At 38.1% G+C, this 24,580-nt stretch overlaps 2 protein-coding genes across 2 annotated transcripts in view; one reads left to right on the top strand and one right to left on the bottom strand.

Annotated features, from left to right (window-relative positions):
• Positions 1-24,580, bottom strand: part of glra4a (glycine receptor, alpha 4a) — a 55,868-nt gene that overhangs the window by 20,339 nt on the left and 10,949 nt on the right. Inside the window, exon 2 of the mRNA XM_032555566.1 lies at positions 564-694. Within this exon, the coding sequence (XP_032411457.1) occupies positions 564-694 (131 nt within the window). The remainder of the gene's footprint in view (positions 1-563; positions 695-24,580) is intronic.
• On the top strand, positions 21,292-23,196 carry LOC116714811 (piggyBac transposable element-derived protein 4-like). Its single transcript, XM_032555565.1, has 2 exons — positions 21,292-21,447; positions 21,539-23,196. Exons 1-2 carry the CDS (start codon positions 21,327-21,329, stop codon positions 23,056-23,058), a joined length of 1,641 nt encoding a protein of 546 aa, XP_032411456.1. The 5' UTR covers positions 21,292-21,326; the 3' UTR covers positions 23,059-23,196.

The following is a 24,580-nucleotide window of genomic DNA, read 5'->3' as shown; positions in this document are numbered from 1 at the left end:
CAACAGACTGAATGTACACATCGCTCCCTTAAGTCGGGATTTATGAGATTAAACCGGTGCACACGTTAAAGCTACCCATTATACTGTACATCTCCTGAGGCTTCTGAAAAATGTCAGCAGTTTCTTCATTACTTTTAATCTTCGTGCATTGATTGCAGCTGAGAATGTTACAGGAAATCAAATCATTGCTGCTCTACCTTTGATTTGGAAGAAACTGGAACTTTATTTCTGACCACTATGTCCGAGTGGAAAAATAAGCAGAGTCTTGAATTAGAAATCCCCAAATAGAAATGTTGGGACTGTTAAAACAATTGAAGCTCTAATCAATCGGCTGGTGACTGAAATTGCTAAACTTTGGCTCCGACAGAACATCGAAAGAAAGTTGCTCCATAACTATATCATCATGAACCAGATATTTATGATTACTGTTGATGGAAAACATTGTGAAACAAAAGATGTGCTTTCACTGTAGAGTGTTTGCAGGTGTTTATCTTGTTTTCATGTGTCTGTTTTGGGATTTTATTGATGGTTGTTGTGATAATATGCCGGTGCATATACCGCACCTTTGAAGTTGGGTCTGATGCGTGCATCGTATCCTGACGTTCTCCCCATGAGCTTGTCCAGGAAGTCAGAAGGTGAAAGCTGTGGTTCGGCCCGGCCGGGGGGCTTTGTCTCCTCCTTACAGGAGCTCAATCTGAAAGACAAAAAAGACAAGGAACAAGCAGAGTGAGTGATTTAAAAACTCTACAGGAATAAGGCCCTTACAAACGTATTTACACTCTTTGAACTTCTTTTTTGTCAGGGTTCAGGTGGAAATTTCTAAACTTTGACCAGGTCACTCTACATTGTCACTGTCAGGCAAAAACCTATTTTTTGTCTTTTTGTTGTTTTTTTGTGATGTGTTTTTACTTTCACATCTGTCTGTGGTTTGACCAAGCAACATGAGTTTACATTAAAAGACACTTTTTTTTTTTTTTTTTTTACTATAAAGTCACTTTTTGTCAAGGTATAAAGTTTCTGTTTGCAATAACATTCTAGTATATATTATAATAAATTATTCCAAATGCATCTCCGATCTGCTTCAACACACCTGAATCAGATTATTAAGTCACTCGCAGGGTTCTGAATTTTACTGCATACATGGTGGTTATGCAGTGTTTACACTTCAAAGAAGAACCTCAAAAAGCGCACTTTGCATCCCACACCGGACCCTGTTTAGTTCAAAAATAGCTCTGCCATCTTTGTTTCTGTATCCATGGCTCTGCTATAGGATGCAGGAGCGCCCTCTTCTGGATGGAAGCCATTCTACAACACTAAAAGAATTTAAAAGCGGAGGTTATTAATTAATAGATTGGAACTCATTTTGATTTAATTGACCATTAATCGACAATTGATCAATAATCAATTAATAGTTTACACCCCTAGTTCTGATGTAGCATTAAGTAGTGTGAAAACAGAATCCAACAAAATGACAATCAGCAAATCTGCTAACAAAATAATCCAGCATTAGAGAAATGGGAAAAAGAACAATTTAACTCTGTTGCATAATGTCTGTGTCTCATTGCACTTGTTAGGCTACAAATGCAGAGAAGGAACAGAGAAGTTGAGGTAAACTTGTCCCTTTCCTGTGATTCCCACTGCTGCTGCCTTAGCAGGGGTAAGTCTGACAGAATGATGACTCAATTGTAATGCTATGAACGTCACACAGGGGAGAGGAACGAGTTGATTGGAGCTCCAGAGAGGCTTAGACAACCACTGACAGGAATTACCAACAGGCAGGAGTCAAATTGAGAGGAGGAAGGAAGCGGAAGAAAATTTTTAAAGGTAAAGATAAAGAATGAAATCCTGGATCATACAGGATTAGATTTCAGTTTGGCCCCTGCTATAGCTCAGCATGTTGCACCACGTGATTTTGATACAACTGTAAATAGTTCACGATCTGTCTTGATCTAAAGCTCTGTAGTAGAGATGGCAGGTTCAATCCCAAGGCAGCTTTGCTGAAGTACCGTGTTCCTGGGAGTGTGTGTGGAGCCAGTTTCTGATCCATCAATCTTAGGACCTCTTAGCTCTATCTACAGTCACATAAACTGCACAGTCAGGGTCTACAGGCTGGAGGTCTTTGTGGAGAATATTTCAGGTCACAGAGATGCTGGATTGACATCATGATATATTTGTGCCTTGTAGTTTAGGCTGCAAATAAAAATTCAAACTCAGGACATGTCTCATTACCTCATCAATCCTAACTGGCTTTTTTATATCACTTTGCACATTATTTGCGAAGATTTACTGTCACTATGCAGTAGATATAAAAAAAATGCCAATTCCACCATTTTGCAAGCAGAGCTGTCGTTTAGTTTTGAAAAAAAACAAAACAATGCAGATATTTGTGTAAAAATAGCACACAGTTTTACAACAAAAACACTGAAATTTGCAGTCAAAGAACAAGTCTGAGACATTGCAGAGAGCAAAACAAGTCATTATCCCCCCATTTTCTTTAAATTGGGATAATTATACAAGCTCAATTTTAAGAACAGTAGAGATGCTTTCGGAGGTACTGAAAAAAGCAGCATTCAATATATTTTTTAATTACTTTCAGATAGGTTTTTGTTGTTTTCTAACAAACCAACTTTACAGCCTTGCAAAATGTTAATATCCCTGGAAACTCTTTCACATTTTCCCACATTACAACCACAAACTTAAGTTAATTTTATTGATATTTTATGCTATACAAGAAAAAGTGGAATAGTTTCTTTTTTTGCCATAATGAAAGTTGTTAAGAATCCAAATACAAAGAAAATGAATGCAAGAGGATGGTGAAATGGATAATTTAATGACAACTACAATCAGGACATCTTATGACTTCCTGTTTGAGGCTCTTTCATAGAGGTTAGAGGACTACAAAACTAAAAGTAGTCCTTGAGATTCTTCCACTTGAGTTGTGGATCTTTGCAGCTCCTCCACAGTTACCAGAGGCCTGTTATTTGTTACTTTGATTAATGCTCTCCGTGCCCTCGCTGCCAGTTTAGCTGGAGACTTCAGTCTTGGTAGGTTTGCATTTGGATTATACTCTTTCCATTTTTAAACAATGTATTGATTGCTTTTTGAGATGAATAAAGCTTAAACCAGAATAAATTGATCAAACCAGACAAAACTTCTCAACTTTTGAACATTTTTGAATATTCATAGTTTTCCTGACGTGTTGTGGTTATATGCTCTTCTTTGTTGTTCTGTTGCATAAAAGGCAATAAAATTTACTGAATTTGTAATCTATATAGTGAAATGTGAAACTGTTTAAAGAGTTTTAAGCTATTCGCAAGGTGCTGTAAATTAACATTACAAACTTCATCACTAGCTCATCTCTCGATTCCAATAATCAAAATATTGGATTTCGATGATTGGAAATCCAATATTTCCAGTCATCGAAATATTATCGATTGTACAGCTGCACGATTTCAGGCATCCAGCCTGGCCGCCATCTTCTTCTCCTTTCAACGCAACCTACAATTTCCAAAAAGGATTTGGAAATTCAGATTTGCACACAGGTCATTCAAGCACACCCTCAGCAAGAGCTTCAATTCTGGAAACACTTAGTCGTCTCTGACACGGGACCAGATAGTATTTCCAAGCTGAGTCAAGGAGAGAACAGATCATTCATTTTTTATTCAGGCTTATTCTATTTCTCTATCTAAAATAATATCAGGGCTGCAGAGATCCATTGAGTTTTGATCGTAATTCTTCATCCTAGAATAAAAGTTTCAAATGTTGCAGTTAGACAAAGTTCAGTGATATCTGATGAGAATATCTGCAAATTCATGAAAATTGCATCAGTACTGATGATATTTTGTCTCCGGTGACTTTTTTGTTACAATAATGAGCTCTTTTGTTCTGTTTGTAGACTTAATGTTGTGTTTTGTACCTATGGGGACCGAATGCTGGTCATGGCTCATTATTTCACTTTCTTCCTGACATGATGAGGCAATTTATCACATTTGACAGCTATAGTAGTTACTACCTTTCGTAAATGAAGTTTTCTGTTGACCAGTCATTTGCTTTTCTGTTATCCATTCTTTATCCAGTAATGTTTTACAAATCCACAGTTGGTTTACAAAATACTTTCCAGTCTCTCTCACCAGTCTTTATTGTCAGTATTCGGCATGCGTACCAAGAGAGGGAAGTACATTTCTTGATCTTTGAGGAAAAACTGCTTCAGTTTTGTGCATGGAAAACATCTACAAATACATTTAAACAGGCTCATTATAAAGAAAATAAAATTATTCAGTTTTATTGTTTTACTAAAAATGATAGAAATGCTCTGTCCCCTTCATTCATTGCAAAATGATGAACATCTAATAGTTTGGAATAGTTTATCTGAAACAGGTCTTTTAAGAGTGCTGATGTTTTTTTTGTGTTTTTTTTTAATTAACATTTGTAGTTAAACAGCCCTTTATTTATGCTTTTATTTCTCACACATGCTCTAGTACAAACAAAGTTGCACAGGGAGATGGAGTGATATGGAAACCTAACCCTAACCCTTATTAAACTCTTGTGGACTGAAAAATAGTGAATCTTAAAACATTTTGTTGGCTCTCCACTTCTCTAAAAATACCCTTCTGATCTTTTGTTAATAGAGACTGCCAGCCTGTATTAACAAGTTAGAAATGTGTGAGCTGCAGTGTAAAATCAGACTTATGTGAATATGAGCTTGAAACATGACTGTCAAATAGCAGAGAAAATGTGTTGAAAATGAAACAGAAATCAGTGACTATGGATGTCATAATGGATTTGTAAAAATGTCACTCTGGGCTGCATGGTGGAGGTGTGGATGGCACAAGAAAATTTGGCATGGAAACCTGGCCTGTTTCTTTCTGCATGGAGTTTGCTTGTTGAACGTATGAGTTGTCTCCGGGTACTCCAGCAGTCCAAAAACACAATCACATACACATTAAATATTAGTGTGGATGTGTCTGGTTGTCTGTCCTTTGTCTCTTTGTGTTTTACTGTGATGGACCGTCCAGTTAATGCTGGAGATAGGCAAGACTACAGTGAATGATTTCTACCTTTAAGAAGCAATAAAGACTATTTTTGCAAAACTATTCAGAATTAATGATGCTAAACTCTTCCTGTTGAGTTCAACAGCTGAACTTCTCACCCCCAGCAGGAATAAGATTTCCTTTTTTCTTTGCTTTCTCACTTCTCTCCAAACAGCATCTTGCATTTCTAATAGGACTGCTTTAATGTTGGTTACATAGTAAGAATATCTTCTATCTAGTCTTTCTTCTCTGTAGCAAAACTCTCTAGCTCATTCTAAGACACATGGTCCCTACAGCAGATTCCAGGTGAGCCCTGGAGTTTCCTCATATTGGTAGATGCCTGGAAAATCTCTGAAGAGAAGAGACCCAATCCGACTAACAGTGGCCGTAGCACAAGTTCACTCTGAATCAAATCCCTCACTGTCTCTCTGCGGCTGAATGTAGCCTCTTATATCCAGGATCTTATTCTTTCAGTCAAGATAAATATATCCTGACCACAGATAAGGGTATAAATTTAGTCGAACTGGTAAATGGAGAGCTTGGCTTCTTCACCGCAATGTACTGGAGCAGCACAATCAAGAGGCCTATCAACCATGACTGCCTAATAATGTCCTTCGTCTCTCTGTTAGTGAGCCTTCAGCTACCTTAGAGACTTACCTTCTGCTGAGTCCTCAGACCCTTAAAGTGCACCTTTTTAACTCTTGATATCGTCAGTCTGTGTCAGAAGCCATCCGAAGCCCCCCAAAAAAGTATACACATCCCGGGATGGTTTCTGCCTTCCCTCTCTGAGTTGTTGACTATTTTTTCTAAACTTCCATGAACAAACTAGGTAATTTAGGAGAAGGAAGGCAAAAGGATGTTGCCTTCCTTTTAGCCAAAAGCAGATCTATCTGCTGCTTAAGGAATCCTCAAGAACAACCAAGCCGTAAAAACTACTTTAACTCGATTGCTCCTTCCTTAACAGATGGCGTGGCGGGCACCAATGAACTTTAGGCCTCAGCTCCTTCACATCCTTTATACAAAGCAGCCACTGAATCCAACTCACTAGCAGATTATAATCAGTGGACAAGGTGACCTGATAAAAGGTACACTTATGAAAAGCAGTGATTCCCAATGTTTAGCTACAAAGTCATCTGCAACAGGATTTTCAGTACACTCTATAAGTACGTTTATTGGTCCTTTGAAGGATTCATTTAGTAAGATGTTCTCTGCTGACATTTAATTAGCCTGACCTTTTGCTTCCCTTGCATTCCTTTTTATTTCAGCGTTGGCACCAGACTGCCGGCTAGAATGTGCAACTAATTTCTTTCCATCTATTTTATGGCAAGTTTAAAACTGTCACAGCCTCGTTAGCGAGCGAATTTACCGGGTTACAAAAACAAAGCTGGATCAAAGGTGAAATACAGCAGCATACGGATGCAAGAAAATTTCTACTTTCAACACAATATTATGGGTGACTGTTTCATTGAGCCTGGAAAATATCTTGTTATTCGAAAACACCATGGTTAGAGTGCTCAAACTTTTTTCATTGTGGGGAAACTTGAGTCTATTCTTCTTGAAGACTTAAAATTTCTTTTTGTGACTGATGTGATGCCTACACACACACACGCACACCCACACACACACACACCCAGAGACGCTCTGCCCCACAAGGCCATTAAATTATATTTAAATTATACAGTTTAGAGGTACTCAAACTTTTAGGATTTTCTACAGTACCAAAGTTATGAAAAGTTTGTACTTTTAAACAGAATCAGATGCAATACGACATCTGTTTCATGCCATGTTTATTATTTATAGGCTCAATCACACACAAACTAAAAGAAAACAAGGCAAAATTATTTTGTAACACTAATAGTTGTAAACAAGCATGAACTGAATAGAGTAAAAAGGTTTAAAAAGGTGAAATCAAACACCTGTTTTTATCTGTAAGATTATGTTTGTCTGTTTAGCCATACTTTGAATGAAAAAAGAAAACTATTAATTTACTAGAGTAATTTGGGATTTTGTTCAAACCTTACACACACATATACACGCCTACATACTACAGACATTATATATATATATATATATATATATATATATATATATATATATATATATATATAGTCTTCTGATTAAAATGTAATTAATTAATTTTAGTCCCTGGAATTAATTGATTAAAACTCCTAATCAAGTCCCACCACTATTTTCTGACAGACACAGGCCTTTCTTTTAACGTATCTTGCCAAGAACAGTACATTTTGCCATATATCTCCACATGAGATTATGTATATACAGTATATACTGTATATATATATATATACTGTATATAGCAGTACAAAAAAAATTATACTTAAAATATAGTAAGGATATGTTTAAAATCCTAATTTATGTGTAAGCACTTTGATTTCTGGCTTTTTGGTGGCTGACATGCAGTCAGGATATGAGCAAGAGACCATTTTAAATAAATGTCTCAGTAACACTATAACCTATGAGTGTTTTGGTCCCAGTTTTCTGCCAAAACGGCCTGGCCTGTTGAGACACGGACTCAACCTACACATTTAAAGTTATGTTGTATTTGCCACCAAGATGTCGGCAGTAGATTCTTTAAGACCTGCAAGCTGGTAGGTGGGGATTTTATGCATCTTATGACTTATTTCTCCAGCACATCCTATAGATGCCTGACTGGACTGAAATTTTTAAGAGCTGGAGGCAATGATAATACCTAAAACTAGTTGTGCACCATTCCTGAACCATTTCTTGCTTCCTTTCACCTCCTTTATTCAGCCAAAAGAGGCCACATGAAGGACATGACCTTATGCTTCTCAGCAAAAATCATAATTACTGTATTCTTGCAGCCCTCAATGTGATGTAAAAGAAAAGTGATTCGTAAGACCGTACTACATTCTTCCATTGCTTTGTAATTCAGTTCTGATGCTCATATTCCCACTGCTGGAGGTGTAGCTCAAATTGCTAAAAAAAAATACATCAGAATTGATGCTGGTTCTGACTGAAAGAAGTGGTGGGTCCTGCTTACTAAAAGGTTATTAGTGCTAACCTTTAAAGCTCTAATTATAGACATTAGTTTTGCTATCGCTAAAACACTACACCAACACCGTATTTAGCCAAAGTTAATGCTAAAGTGCTGAATTCAATTCAAATTATATCTCCCCTTGAAAGACCACAACCCTCAAGCCCCAATTTAATTTTGACATTACAATTTACATATTCTATAATGCCTTCAGATATTGTATCTATATCTCGTTCTATACTGTCCATGTATGTTTTGGTTTGAAATAAAGTTATTGAGTTATTTGGTTTTCTTAATATGTTAACATTAACAACAAATATGGCATCAATATCAGATATCTTTGAACTTGAAAGGATTAAATAAGACTATAGAGAAAAAAATACAAACCTACAACGAAAAGTAAGCTAGTAACTAAAATAGTCAAAAAAACAAAACAAGCAAACAAAAACTAGGGTTTTTTCCAACAGTTTCAGTGAGTTTATCATATCTTGTAGTTTGCCCTTGAATTTTGCAGATACGAAGAAGTGGGGAAAGATAGCTTACTTTTCAATTTTAATACTTTCCCGTAACGATTGTGCAATTCAATAGTCTTTCAAGTTACTTTTCTTTTTTCAGAGTCAAATTATGTGCAAAGATTGATTTACTTCTAACTTTTATGTAATGGCAGAGCCACAGGGGTATTGTGTGGGCTGTGGTTATGCTTGTTGATTAATCTCCAGTACAATAAAACTAGCTGTTGAAAGAAGAAAAATTTTACAGGCAATTTTATCCATCAACTTTAAGAAGAAAGTTGACTTCAACCAAATTTGAAAATAGTTTATTTGGAATATTAAGATTTTTTAATCAAAAAAAGCAAATAATTTTTTATGGTGCCGTTCAGGCTGTTAAATTCAATAGCTTGTAGCAAAAAAGATCAAATGTAAATAGCCACTTCAAAATAAAAGCATGTGTATGAACATCCAACTACTTGATGAATTCCTAGATGATAACCGAAACATCAACAAAGATATTGAATTATATTAAACTGAAAGTTTACAAAACAACCAAGTAAATCAGAATTCATCTGGAAAAATAAATTTAGAGGAAGTTAAGTGCGTTAAACATTGTAAAAGTTAGCAAAACAAAAAATGAGCTCAGCTCACATTAGAGAGGTGTCATGCTGGCCTGTGTCCACTGCTGAAAAAAAACAAGAATGGCCTTCTGAACATCAGAACTGGAACATGAAACACAGTGGCTTAACCTCAGCTGCATAACCACTTTCCCCATTCTCATTATGTTTAATATTCTTTGCACTAAACAATAATTACTCCACCCATGAACTTTCGCTGACCTTGTAGCACAACTCTTATCAAATCACTCTATTTTGAACACTCGAGTGTCATGATTTTTATTAATCCAGTATAAATAACAACTCTGTGCCATCGCTCATGTGAACTAATTTGAACTGCAATCTTTAATCTTGTGACTGAGCTTTGACATCTGCAGAGGACTTAACAAACGGATGTTTCCAGGCTTGTGCCACAGTGATAACCAGGGCACAGCGCACTGTGGCTTGATGACAGAATTATGCTCATGTTTCTATGACTCTGAACTCCAACTACCACCCCAGGCTGTTCCAATGCAGCCTTAACTAATCTTTAGCGCTCTCATCAATTCTGGTCTAGTGAGCTGAAATCCATATTTGTGTGAAATATAATATCCTTCTGTTTATGATTTAATTCGTTTATCTGTCCGCATCCCGCTGTGTTAAATCTGAAGAAAGTGGATCAGCAGTTTCTCCAACTTCTCGTTGCCGTCACAATGTCACAACAGAATAAAATCTTCCACCCACACACTTTACAAAGTTTTGTGCTTTGAGTTCATCTCAGAAAAAAGTTCTTGCTTCTGAGTGAGAAACTGAATTTCCTCTCTGGACGAGTATAAATGTCAAGCAGTCATGTTCAAATGGGCCAATCTTAGACTAAACTTCTTAACGACACTAAACCATACATTTTCAGATGTACTTTGATCTGGCAAAGCAACAAACTAATAACTCCACTAAGTAGAAACTATCTCTTAAAAACTAAGAAAGGGGATGAAGGTGCGCATCACACTAGATGCAGGTTTTTCTCTTAAAGTCAATAAAAGTGATCAATTGCTGATATTGTTGTCTACCATAATTTTTGTGATGCAACATCTTTTTAATCATCTTCTTTTGTGCAATAGTTTCTTCTTTCTTGTTACTCATGGAGACATTTAAAGAGGCCACCATTTTTGTTTGTTCTTTAACTTTTTCCCATCCTCAAAAATATACTGTCAGTCAAAGCAGAGAAGACATTTTATTCTTCAAAGTATTTTTATACATAATTTGGTGTTTTTTTTACAGAATATATATATTTTTTTCTTCATAGCAAAATTTGCATAGTGAATCTCCGATAAGGCGCCTCTGACAAAGGTTGACGGATATATAATTGGCTTCCCAAGAAACTAACCACCATTTTCAAAATTTAAAGTATTGCATTTTATCTTGTAGTACACATTTTGCCTATTTTTCAGCAACTATATATTATATAACTATATAAACTTTGAGCAGTGGCAATACCAGTTCAAATGTTAGGATTCTTTATTTTTCATAGCTAATTGTTTTTATGTAGCTAAACATAAGATACCATTTTGGAGGTCCTCAAAATTGCTTGAAGTAATTTCTGATTGAGTTTAAGTAAACTTTCATGCTCCAACACAATATATTTTATCCATCATAAGTTGTATTTGCCACCATTACTGATTAAATTAAAGGTTTCTTTGTCAATTTGAAGAGAAAGACTTGTGAATTTAATTGTGCATGCCTGAAAATATGTTAAAGTGAAATAAATGTTATGAGAAAAATACCCTTAACACATTAAGTCCTTAACAATCCTTCAATTTGTGTGCATAAAGTGGAGGAAAATAAGTGCTTTTCATTCATTCTCACAAATTTATATTGCAGCAATTTCAGTTTCTAAGCCCTGAAAGGTAGATTGATACTTCATTCCACTGTTACTCAAAGACTGATTAGCATTTAAATTTAACATAATTGTATAAAGTCTGTTTTTCACTTCCTGTCCTGAAAGCGATGGATCACTAACTGAAGCTTTCCAACAGAGGAAGCTGCAGCGGTAGTCTGTGATCACCCTGAGGGACTGACCTTTACCCCCCATGGGAGATCAATCTAACAGAGCCTCCTCTGACCTAGCCATCCTCACAGACTTCACTTGAAGCCGCTCTGTATTCAGGCCATCATTTTCACTTCTAAGATCTGGTATCAGCGCTGACTGCCGCCTGTCAGTCTCTGTGAAACAGAGCCAGCAGGCTTTCTGATAGAGGAGAGAAGATACTGACAGCAAAAGATTGCTTTAATGTGGCTGCTTGAACTGGACTGCAGCTTTATCCTCAAACAAAAGCAACTGAAAACTTTTACAAATATAGCAGAAGCACAGTATTTACTGGACAGCTGTACTTGTAGTTGGTACAAGTATTAATTCAAAAAGTAGCAGCTTTTCAGTGCATAAAGGTTGTTTTGGTGTAGCCCAGAGAAGTGTGTGCACATTTTTTGTCAAGCGTTTCGTCAGCTCGGTGTGGCACCACATGGTTTTCTCAGCATTGCCTCACACCCCACCGATCTTCCTCCAGATACAAAGGCCGCAGGGAAATCTCTGCATCTGGCTTCTTACCGAGTTAGACTACTGTCCAATACTATACTCGGAAAATGTAATTAGAAGGTTAGGGGAGATGATGATTTATGTTTTCAATTTGCTACAAGCACATATAGGGAATGTTTGCTCCTTTTCCTCACCATATAAATCAAGTAATCTATCTGATGTACAGTGCCGTTAAAAAGCATTTGGCCCCTTGCATCAGATAACCTAAATAAATACGAAAAATACTTTTATTCACAGAAAAAAATCTCAAAGGTTGTTTTTACACCTGTTGTATTCAGTCCTTTTAAAGGGGACCTACTATGCAAAAGTTACATTTTGCAAATTTTCATGCTTTTTTGGGGGGGGTCTTAACTGCTTCTAAAAACAGCCCAAGCACTTACAAAAACCATCCAGCTGTTTTTGTTTTTGGTGTCTGGAAATGAGCCATTTCAAAAATGTTGACTTAAGTCACATTTAAGGGGCAATGCACCATTACCCAGCAACCCCAGGTGAGCCCAGCCCGTCAACTAACAACCCATGCAAAGCTCCAGCACATTTGGTCAGCTGGTTTTACTGCTGTGTACAATGGCTGCTGGAAAAGACTAGTGTTTTCTTGTGGACTTACTATCCAGAAACCACTTGCTGCTTTCTTGTTGGTTGTGCAGGAGTTTCTACTAATGCTTTTTAAATATATGCGGTTGAATAGATGCACATCTGTTTGCAGCCATTTTCACATGCTTGTGTGAACGTTGAGTTTGGGGGCATGGTCAGCTGCAGCATGATTTTGTGCAAAAAATGTGATAAATATTCCTATTATACCTATATACCTATTCCAACCTGTTCAAGGAAGCATGATAGGTCACCTTTAAAGAGAAAATCCATTTACTTGTCTCCCTTAGAGACATTTGGAACCACTTATCCAACTCTAACAAAAACTTACAGAGAATGCCCAAGGTTATAGTACTTAAATGGCAGACACAGCCATTTTGTATAATTTGGAATTGATCATATTTCCTACGACTATGTATTAAAAGCTGCAATAGACAACTGTCTTTTTGTGCATCCTTTTAGACAGTAATACTGCTTTGCTATTTTTCATCCTCGGCTTTAAAGAGTGAAGTTTGAAGTACTCGGCCAAGAACCTCCATGCCCTCACCAAGTGCCTCCTCAGCAATGTGGGAAGATCTACTTGAACCCGACTTATGCAAAATGCTTCAAAATTCTCACAGTGTTGGCAGCTTTGATAGCGTTTCACACAATTTTTAGTGTTATGTATTTTTATTTTACAACATAAAAAAATACTGAGAACTCTACGTTCAATCTAAACCTTCACAGTAAGTAAAAGAAAATAAAAAATTTTCTGCCTCAGAGCTTTTGTAGAAGTTAAAGAGTCAATTTTATTTTGATATCTGTACTACAGTTTTGGGGGAGCTGAAGGATTTTCTTTTTTAAGGTTTAAGCTTAAATTCATAAAGAAAAAAACAGTGTTTTAAACATTATTGAGAAGTTCATTTATTTCAATAACTATTTACTAATTGAAACGCAATCTAGTGTTTTCAAGCTTTGTTTTGTTAATTCTGATGATATTCCACTTAGTTAACCAAAACCTTTAAGATTAAAATATATCAGATTATTAAAACATCTTAATGCAAAACTATGGCTTAGTGAAAAGTGTGTTTAATACCTGCTTAAATGTTATTTTCAGAAAGTACAGTACAGACCAAAAGTTTGGACACACTTTTGTCCAAACTTTTGGTCTGTACTGTACATTGAAACAAATAATCAAATTTATTGGATATTACTGTATTTTACCCAATTTAGATAATTTTGGAGGCCTGTGTTAAGCAGCTGAGATTGTATAAATACATTGGCATGCCTTCAGCATAAATTTACCCAACTAGGCCATTTAAAGTTAATAAAGATTTCACATATTCAAGGCTCTTAATGTACAGGTTTGCCCCATTGACACTAAAACGCAAAGAAAAACAAACCTTGGATTATTATTCAAGCTGTCTAGATAATGAAGTTAATCCAATAAGTCTGACAAGCTGTTATCAAGCTAAACAAACAAACCAGACAGTTCTGAAGAGGGCAAACGTCCAGTTCAATGTTTACTTACTTAGCATTACCATTCTTCAGCTTGCAGTGTTTTCTTTTTGTGTGGGGGTATACATGTCCGCAGCTCTTAGAATAAAATTGAGAGTTTATTGCCATTAAGCCTAAAAATTAATCAGTAAACTGTCATCCTTCATTTGGGGGAGAATGCCACAAGCCATTTCACCCCTGCAATATCAAAGTTAATTGATGAAGCTGAAGAAAGAGAAAGAAAATGAAGCTGATGTGTCTGAGCGAGGGCGTAGTGCTTTAATGAATAGACGATGCAGCAATCTTGTTGTTTTGGCAGTTTGTGCATGCATTTTTCCCACCTTTATTTAAATTAACTTTAATATAAATTCAATAGTAGCTTCAATTTCTAATAGCTAATTCAATATTTTTTCTAAAACAGAAAGAAAAACATTCAATTGACGTAATTTAAGTTATTATATTTATTACATAACTTCTCTTGGGCTAGTGCAGAGTGCAGTTAGATATTATCTTGGACAGAATGCGAATAATTGATTGTGATAACACAAGTCTTGGTGTATCAAAGTACAGCTCAAACACCCACAGCCCCACATGGAGTATCTGCACTCTACATGACCTATATTTTGGATATGGTACAAAGAGGAAGGAGGTTGCAGGCATAACCACTGGCCTGTTTTGCTCGATCAAGCTGCTGGCACCAACCAGCAGCATCATCACAGAGCCACCATGGAGTTGGTTCTTCCAGGGGGTTTCTGAGACAGACCCGTTAAAGAGACATCCTGCCGCTGCTTTCACAAAGACTTTTTTTGGCACTTTTTTTCTGCTAATTTTGCTTTGGAGAAAAAGCTGATAAAATTTTAATGTTAATTTTTGTGGGTTTTTTTTTTTTGTTTTCACTTCTGCAAACATACATTTGACATTAAATCAGACTAAACTGTGGCCATTTGTAGGTTGCGATATTTTTTTTAATATTTGATTAATATCAAAACTGACAAATAGGAAGAGAGAACTTTTTAATTTTAGTATTTATTAAAACTGCCTTTTAAATTGCATTACACAAGAAAGTAATGTGTTTGTGGTGTTGCCATGAGATATACCAATATTTGTGCTTCCATTTAACTCAGATATTGTGAGTTGCCCAAACAGAAGTGGCCAATGTAATACCGTCATCCTCTACGTTTTCCCAAATTGCAGAGTAATTTTAGAGGATGTAAATGTGTAAATATGAAGAAAGTGAAGGGATGAAAATTGTCAGAAAAATTTTATTTTCTGACAATTTGAACCAGACTACCATAATAAAAGAGGAACTAATGTCCAAGAAAAAACTAAATACTAAACGTCTAAATCAAACCTAAAATACAAGACTTGAAGTAATTGACAAAGTATTGCAAAATAAAAACTATTTATATAAGAGTCGTTTCTCCAGCCTGATTTGACACATTTTCAGTTGTTCAGTATTTAATTGCTGCTCAGAATGTTATTGTGAAGACAAAACACACAGCTGCTTTACTTGAAGGACATGTGTTTTGTCTCTCATTTTGACGAGTGACTAGAAATTACCCTCTGTGTAAATTCATAATTATACTTCAGGGAAACAGGAAATGATGGATTGCACTTTAAAAGCTTCTAGTTATACTAATCAAATTAAAAAGGTACAAAGTAGATTGTACCTTAATTTTATAGTATCTGTTAAAGATGCCAATATTTGTGACATGACGGATTTGTAAAAAAAAAAAAAAAAACTTATTTCATGACTCAGTGTCTGTATTAAAATTAAAGGGTGGCTGCTCTACTGTGAGATTTTTCCACCTGCAACAAAATATAATTTTTTCAAGTTTCTTTTCACACTTTAATAGATGTGCAGAACACTGCCTGTTGACACTGTTATTCAAGAAACATTAAAATTAACAAACATAAGCACCAGCAATAAGATCCATATCATTGCCAGAGTCCTATTAGAGAAACCCGTGCAGATTGAATTCAGATTATCGAAAATTATAATCGACTCAATTAGCACAGTCGATTTTCATTAAAGGACTGGAAAAGCTTTATATTGGATCATATCATTCCCTTGTAAAAGTACAAAGAAAACTAAGCCCTTAAAATAATAACCCAATTTAAACTTAATTCAGGACTTTGACATTTTTTTTCTCCAATTTAGTTAAGATAAGTTTCATCAAATTGTTATAGCAGCAAACCCCAAAAAGCTGAGAATGAAGGAAATGAAATAAAGAGGAATAATTAAAACGTTTTGAAAGCGGCAGACTGCAGGGAGATTTAAAGTTTACTATTTATAGTGGAAGAAACAGGAGTCAAGAAAGTAATCTCAAGGTTCATTACTTTGTGAATCTGGGAATTTCATGTAATATAAACTTTCATTACGCCTGAAAACTCTGTGCCACTCACTAGTTAAAAATCAATAAAAACGGCCTGAGATTGTATATCTTTTTAAACGTAAAACATTTAATGTGTGTCAGTGAACACCTCGAGTCAAAAGACTCCCCAAGTTTGTTTATAGTGAGACTCATACAGTGCTGATGCCTTTCAATGCATCCTGAGCTGACAACAGTTTGGATGGTGTCAACCCCCAAATCACAGATTATGTCCCAGTAAACAAGTCTGTGACAGCACAAAGCTGATGGCAGGTAAAAAATGGCCTGATGTTTTCATCCTCGGAGATGTGGAAAACCCGCAGGCGAGACAGACTGGCTGGCTGAGATTTCCTACGAGGCCTGAGCCCAGGAGACAACTCAGGCACAGCTCCATTTGCTTTGTGCACTTTTTTTTCCAGGGTGATGTCTTATTCACAAGAACCTCTTGGGGTGCTGGACACGCATTGCATGTCTTGCAGTTTTTCCAAAGAACAAAGGCAGACGGCTATGGTAATTCTTTAGCCTGTTAGGGGGAAAAAACAAGTGCAGGAGGACTACAAACTAATCCTGTTTGACATACACTCTTGTCCTTTCTTTTTTTTTTTTTTTACTTTTTCCCAACAACTATAGAGAGAAAAGCAAATCCCCCCCAAAATAATTTATATTCTGAATCATACACACTCCAATCTGGAAAAATATAATAAAAACAATTGCATTTATTTAAAGTGTCACCCTGGTGATGCTTCAACATTGTTCATTCGTCACGTTTTTTGAGTTTACCTCCATTAAAAAGAAATATATTTCGTGAATCAATGCCTGTGCTCACAAATTGACAGCTTAGCACAATAAAAAGGGCATTTCCAGCCGTCATCCTGCGTTGCTAGGATCTTGAGCCTGTTACCTGGCAGAACATAGAGAAGAGATGGTTATGCATCACTAGTAAAGTGTGCATGAAGTCATGCTTTCAAAACCAAGCCAACCTTGAAAGTTATGACCCTGAAAGAAGCCATATATTACCAAAATATATTTTCCTCAACTGCGACAAACCCCCACATCTCAATATGCCCTCTCAATGTGACGTCATGAAAGCTTCAAATTATTGACTGTCTGACCTTGAAATCACCACTGAGCAAAGCACATAATTAAATTTTACTGCTGTCTCAAGGTGATTTTGTTTGTGCTTGTGAAGTTTCCTTTGTTATTTGACATTGTAGATGTCCAAAATTGGTGCATCCCAAATGGATTGAGTTAAAGGTTTAATTTCACATTGGATACGTCTTTTAAAATGTACTGTTCTAATACAAAGACCTGCAGTACATCCTCATGATAACATAGCATCACCATCCGGAAATATTTGGTAAATTAAAGAATGGATTGCTTTTTTTTAAACCAGAAATAAATCAATTGAATGTGTACAGGCTCACTGGCAATGCAGAAAAAGGCTAATGGCTAAAAGGCAAGTGCTTTTGCTATAAAGAGAGCCAGTTTCTATTCCTCACCCACCAGAAACAGTCTCTATTGCCCCAGAAACAAAGAGGAATTTTGCTTTAATGGAGGGAGTAACACAAAAGTGAGGAGAGAGGATAAATTAAAGGTAGCTTGAGAATGTTTTTTTATTTTGGTACTATACAGTTTCCCAGGTAAGAAAGTATTTTTTCCTATTGTATTTCATTTTTATGTGTCAATGCAAAACATCAATTGATGTCTGTGACTCATCTTATTAAATAAAAGATTACCCAGTCTCTGCAAATCTTCCTGCATGGTTTTTAACCAAAGTTAAGTAGCACCACCAATAATCTTTACTTCTCATGCGTTTCAGAGCAAAATTAAGGAGATAAAACATTACTGCAGCTGGCATCTGAGAATCTTAACTTTCCTTTTATCCACAACATGTGTACAATTAGATTTAAGTGACTATTTGGAGACAAAATTAAATTTGGGGGGAAAATGAAGGTGAAATTCAAGAGTTTGAGTAGTGTGACCCTGACTTTGGAGTAACATTTTGAGCAAGTCTTGTTACTCAAATACAATTTTTTTCTGAAATCCAATTTTTTTTTACATTGTTGTTCATACTACTAATAAAATCCAACTGTAATCAGACTTCTGTTTGAATGGTTTTACAACACCTAAAAATAAATAATGGATGCGGCTATCTAAGGACCGATTTTAAAGTTGAGCAATGGAAACAGACAGTATTGTCAAAAGATCATAAGACGAAGGAAGCTAATAAAAAAGAAAACACCCACATTTATTTAGTGTATTAAAATCAAAATGAGTAAAACACAGATGATGTTGAAAATAGCAAGACTTTCACTACCATATTATGAAGCAGATTATGTTTGTGATGACGCAGTTAAAGTGGAAGTGCTGATATCTGTCAACATTAGGTTAACATGTGAAGAAGGGCAGAGAGAGAAGGGAAATGTATGCATTAAATGGCTTGGGGTCGGGAATCAAAGTCTGGATAGTTTCATCGGTGACAATACCCTCTTCATCTGGTGCCCCAGAGTTTTATTTGTAAACCTCTGGGGTTTATAAATGCATCATTTCTTGTTGCGACATGATCAACTATGGGAAAGTTCAAAGGTTATAAGAAATAATTTAATAAGACACTGTGTGCATTAGGGGTATGCTGTAATAAACAATACTCAGCCAACATTGCGTTCTGATATTCTTTGAGAGCAGATCCCATTTTTCTTGCTCAAATGATGAGCAGTGTGCTAAAAATGAGAGAATACCAAATGCCTAAACATTTCACCAGAATTACTCCACAAGACTTCTGCGGGAATTATTTTAAGAAACCACACTCGGTGAAAGCTGGGTTATTTAAAAAAAAAATCCTTCATTTCAACATAGGGCATCCTTAGGGATTAGCAACAGCACTTCTCCCAAGTTCACACTGATGTGTTCTCCTTCAGCAAACTTTTTCTAAACTTAAGCATATTATAGTTTGATACTGCTTCACCAGTCAAGGACAACAAGTCATCCCGCTAATGTGGGGAGAAAAGAGTGTGCCAGTGATGCAGAGGTCAGAGCGGGGATTTGTGGAAATACATGATCTGCAGTGTTTTACCCTTGAAGCAGCTTGGCACGCTATAGAAAGAGTCAAATATTCACCACTTATACAAAAGAGTCCCAGATAATGCCCACCTGCAGGATGTCCAACTAGCAATCAGCAGAGCACTCATGAAATGTCTCAAAGCTTTATGCTTTCTTTCTATACACTTCTGTGAAGTGTGAGATTTAAGGTGAATGTAAAATGTAATTCTTTGTGTAGAGAGGACTTACACATTTTGACCGCCCTCCTTTGACGCCACTGAAGGAGGAGAAACCCTCTCGACCAACATGTTATCGGACAAACACAGCTATAATCCCCCTTCAACACCACTCCCAGCCCCCTTTTACCACCCGATGCATTCTGCTTCACTGCTCAGCCGTGACTTCGGCTGAGGTAAAATACAGGATGTGGAACAATTTGTTGTTTAGGATTTTATTTTCTGACAGGAGCAAGTCCTCTGTTTCCTCTGTGCGAGTGAGCAGAATGTTGAAAAGTGGCAAGTTTGAGCAGATCACGGTTTTTACATGAGCCACAGAGGCTTTTTTTTATAGCTCTCACTATGTTTACTAGACTGCAATTCCTGTCATAATTTAATATCCAAAGCATATACAAAATAAAACTTTTTTACCAAAGAGCTAAGACATTTTTACAAATATACACTGCTCAAAAAAATAAAGGGAACACTCAAATAACACATCCTAGATCTGAATGATAGAAATATTCTCATTGAATACTTTGTTCTGTACAAAGTTGAATGTGCTGACAACAAAATCACACAAAAATCATCAATGGAAATCAAATTTATTAACCAATGGAGGCCTGGATTTGGAGCCACACACAAAATTAAAGTGAAATAACACTACATGCTGATCCAACTTTAATGTAATGTCCTTAAAACAAGTCAAAATGAGGCTCAGTATTGTGTGTGGCCTCCACGTGCCTGTATGACCTCCCTACAACGCCTGGGCATGCTCCTGATGAGGTGGCGGATGGTCTCCTGAGGGATCTCCTCCCAGACCTGGACTAAAGCATCCGCCAACTCCTGGACAGTCTGTGGTGCAACGTGACGTTGGTGGATGGAGCGAGACATGATGTCCCAGATGTGCTCAATCGGATTCAGGTCTGGGGAACGGGCTGGCCAGTCCATAGCGTCAATGCCTTCATCTTGCAGGACCTGCTGACCCACTCCAGCCACATGAGGTCTATCATTGTCCTGCATTAGGAGGAACCCAGGGCCAACCGCACCAGCATATGGTCTCACAAGGGGTCTGAGGATCTCATCTCGGTACCTAATGGCAGTCAGGCTACCTCTGGTGAGCACATGGAGGGCTGTGCGGCCCTCCAAAGAAATGCCACCTCACACCATTACTGACCCACTGCCAAACCGGTCATGCTGAAGGATGTTGCAGGCAGCAGACCGCTCTCCACGGCGTCTCCAGACTCTGTCACGTCTGTCACATGTGCTCAGTGTGAACCTGCTTTCATCTGTGAAGAGCACAAGGCGCCAGTGGCGAATTTGCCAATCCTGGTGTTCTCTGGCAAATGCCAAGCGTCCTGCACGGTGTTGGGCTGTGAGCACAACCCCCATCTGTGGACGTCGGGCCCTCATACCATCCTCATGGAGTCGGTTTCTAACCGTTTGTGCAGACACATGCACATTTGTGGCCTGCTGGAGGTCATTTTGCAGGGCTCTGGCAGTGCTCCTCCTGTTCCTTCTTGCACAAAGGCGGAGGTAGCGGTCCTGCTGCTGGGTTGTTGCCCTCCTACGGCCTCCTCCACGTCTCCTGGTGTACTGGCCTGTCTCCTGGTAGCGCCTCCAGCCTCTGGACACTACGCTGACAGACACAGCAAACCTTCTTGCCACAGCTCGCATTGATGTGCCATCCTGGATGAGCTGCACTACCTGAGCCACTTGTGTGGGTTGTGGAGTCCGTCTCATGCTACCACGAGTGTGAAAGCACCACCAACATTCAAAACTGACCAAAACATCAGCCAGACAGCATAGTTACTGAGAAGTGGTCTGTGGTCCCAACTACAGAACCCCATGCTGTGGAGTATAAATAGGGGACTGCTTCACTGTAGTCCACATCACTGTAGTCCACAAGAAACAAAATGCAGAAGAGGCTCTCCGCTCAGCAGGCATTGGAACTGATTCAGAGCAGTGCCAGCCCTTGGGATTCAGATGGAGAAGACATCAACCTTCAACTGGATTCGGACTCTGAGCTGTCTTCAGGTTAGATTTCTCAACCTACCTAATATATTTTCCTGACTATTTCTTATTTAGAACAAAACAAAAAGTTAATTTGAAATTGTTTATCTTGCAGATGAGGAGACTCTCCCTCCACCTCCACCACAAAAGAGAGCTCGTTTGGGGAGTGAGCCGTCAGAGACAGCGAAAGATGGCACAGTGTGGCGTGAACAGCAAGTGGGGACACATCTCCATGTCACTCCTATAGAGCCATACGCCACAGATGGAGAGCCAAGCGCTAAGGCCAGACGAAGTATCCGGAGTCGCCTACAGAGCTTCCTCTGTTTCATCACCATTGGCATGCTTCGTAGCATTCAAGAATGGACTACTCAACATGCACGTCACACTGAGCAGCAGGATTGGTTCATGGGTCTCCCGGAACTAATGGCATTTATTTCCGTCGTCATCTTGCGGGGGGTGAACAAAGTACCATCACTAGGTGACAGCTGGTCAGCAAACCTGGGAAACCCAAGGATCATTGCAACTATGGCCCGAAGCCGCTTCAAAAACATCATGCGACACCTACGTTTTGATGACATGCTTACACGCAGAGAGCGAGCGGAGACCGATAAGTTTGCTGCAATCTCCGATGTTTGGGGATCGTTTGTCACCAACTGCATCGCATCCTTCAACCCTGGTCGACACATCACTATTGATGAACAGCTTTATCCATCAAAGACTCGCTGCTGTTTCCTGCAATACATAGCAACAAAACCGGACAAGTTTGGCATCAAGTTTTGGGTGGCTTGCGACTTGAAGTCAAAGTATATCTGCAATGTCTTCCCATATCTCGGCAAGGACCCCAGTCGTCCCAGCGGGGAGAGACTGTCCGAGTCTGTAGTGATGAGGCTGATGGAACCGTTCATGGACAAGGGCAGAACTGTAACCATGGACAATTTCTTCACATCACTGTCACTTGCACAACGACTGCTTAGCCGGAAAACCACTATCCTCGGCACAGTCAACAAGAGACGCCGGGAAATTCCTCAATCCACTTCACAGACGGATCGCACTGCATTCACCACTCAGGTGTTTTCAACCACTGGTGCCACGCTGACGGTGTATGCGCCCAAAAGGAAGAAGGCCGTTTACATTCTCAGCAGCATGCACAGCGTGGTTGAGACTGAGGATACCACCAAAAGGAAGCCAAACACGGTCACGGATTACAACAAAACAAAGTGTGGTGTGGATGTGATGGACCAAATGGTGCGGGAGTACAGCGTGCGTGCAGGAACACGGAGATGGCCAGTTGCGGTGTTCTACAATATGATTGACATGGCAGCACTGAATGCACATGTGCTGTATCAGGCATGCTTTGGGGTGAAGGAGAGACGGGTAGACTTCCTTGTTGAACTTGCTAAAGAGTTGGGTAACTTTCATGTGAATGAGAAGAAGGCACACAAGGAAAAACTGCTTCGGGAACAACCTTCCACACCCAGCCCAGGCAAAAGGGCGAAGTGTCAGGTCAACCATCGATGCAAGACCAATAATGCGACTGTGAGATGCGTTGACTGCTACAGGTACACATGTGGCAAATGCACCAGGGTCATACCCTGGCAGTGCCAGGTATGTTCTGACAGTGCAGACGGACTGTGAGTGCTGAAATGCCAGTCACACAAGGACATGCCATTCAGCCCCCCATGTGCCTAGTGTAAATATGTGTGGAATTGTTTTATTTCTTGTATTTTTTGTGTCGTTTTTAATGACAAGAATAAAACGCATTTAACCAAATAACAGTTGTTCTTTTGTATATTTCTCATGCTAGAATTTCAGTCCTCTTGACTTGGACACAAATACTTCTGGCCATTGCTCACAGCTGTACCTGGCTGTAAAATGTCTAATTCTCCATTTAAAATATTATAATGAATTCATTGTGCTTGGGTGCGCCAGTAATGGCCTTATTTACAGAACAAAAGCGCCTGTTGAAAACAGCTAATAGGATGATAGCTTAAATCCTTCAGGCCAGTTGGACTATCTCCAGACTGAATAGGTATATGTCACAATGGACTACCCTCAGAAAATTGTGCAACTGTGATATGCGTTGAGGCCATTACCAAGGTACTTAAGGGTACTTAGGCCATTTGGCCATCTCTAGCCTGAATATGAGTGTTGTCTACGTGGACAACCTTCAGCCCTTCTAGTGTTATTGAGTGTGTCTTGCTAATTGCCAATAATTTCCACCTGTTGTCTATTCCATTTGCACAACAGCAGGTGAAATTGATTGTCAATCAGTGTTGCTTCCTAAGTGGGCAGTTTGATTTCACAGAAGTTTGATTTACTTGGAGTTATATTGTGTTGTTTAAGTGTTCCCTTAATTTTTTTGAACAGTGTATATATTTAGCATTTAATACCATGGAAAATGACTAATATCTATTAAATACATATTATGTATGTACAGGCGTCAGATTTAGCAAACTAATAGATTTTACTTGGTGTTTGATAAACAGCAGGTATAGTTGAGCTTTAAAGTAATTTAAAGTTGCTAATTTGTTACATAAGTTTAAAATTGAGGAGGAAACTGCTACGTTTCTGTCACCTCTTGCCTCCAGCATATGGCAAATAAACCACAGAGATAGAAAATTACTTACTGATCATTGAACAGCCATTCATTGGCTCAGTTGATGGTGTTTTTATCCAGTTAGAGCAGACCGCCTGTTGACTACATGTCATATTTCTTCTCATCCAACTGTGTATTGGCTTTCAGATAGAAAATTTTTCCTGCCTTCTGAAAGTGAAGTTTCATCAACATGGGCCCTTTGGGGAGAAATAATGACAAGATGGAGAGTTTCATAATGGTTCCCCACTTCTGGCTTCTAATTGTAGGTTGTGAACCTCAGAGCTAAAGTGCTGCTCTAGTCAATAAGTGGCCATTTTAATCTGCAAACGCCAGAGAACAGGAGTGGAGAGGTCAACTTAATTGCATTACCTTTCCACTGTGTCACGTATTTTGTATCCTGGATACCGAGGAGGCTTACCAAGTGATACATTGTTTTGGTTTTACACAAAGTCGTTCTTCTGCATAAATGCGTCATACATAATCATCACATGAACTGCCTACCCCTGGCTTTCTATATATTTTTTTCTCTTTTAATATATTTGGGGGTTTGCACAACTTGCA

This window comes from Xiphophorus hellerii, chromosome 23, assembly GCF_003331165.1.
Source record: "Xiphophorus hellerii strain 12219 chromosome 23, Xiphophorus_hellerii-4.1, whole genome shotgun sequence".
In the NCBI taxonomy this organism is placed as follows: domain Eukaryota; kingdom Metazoa; phylum Chordata; class Actinopteri; order Cyprinodontiformes; family Poeciliidae; genus Xiphophorus; species Xiphophorus hellerii.
This window is presented reverse-complemented; position numbering and strand designations above follow the sequence as displayed.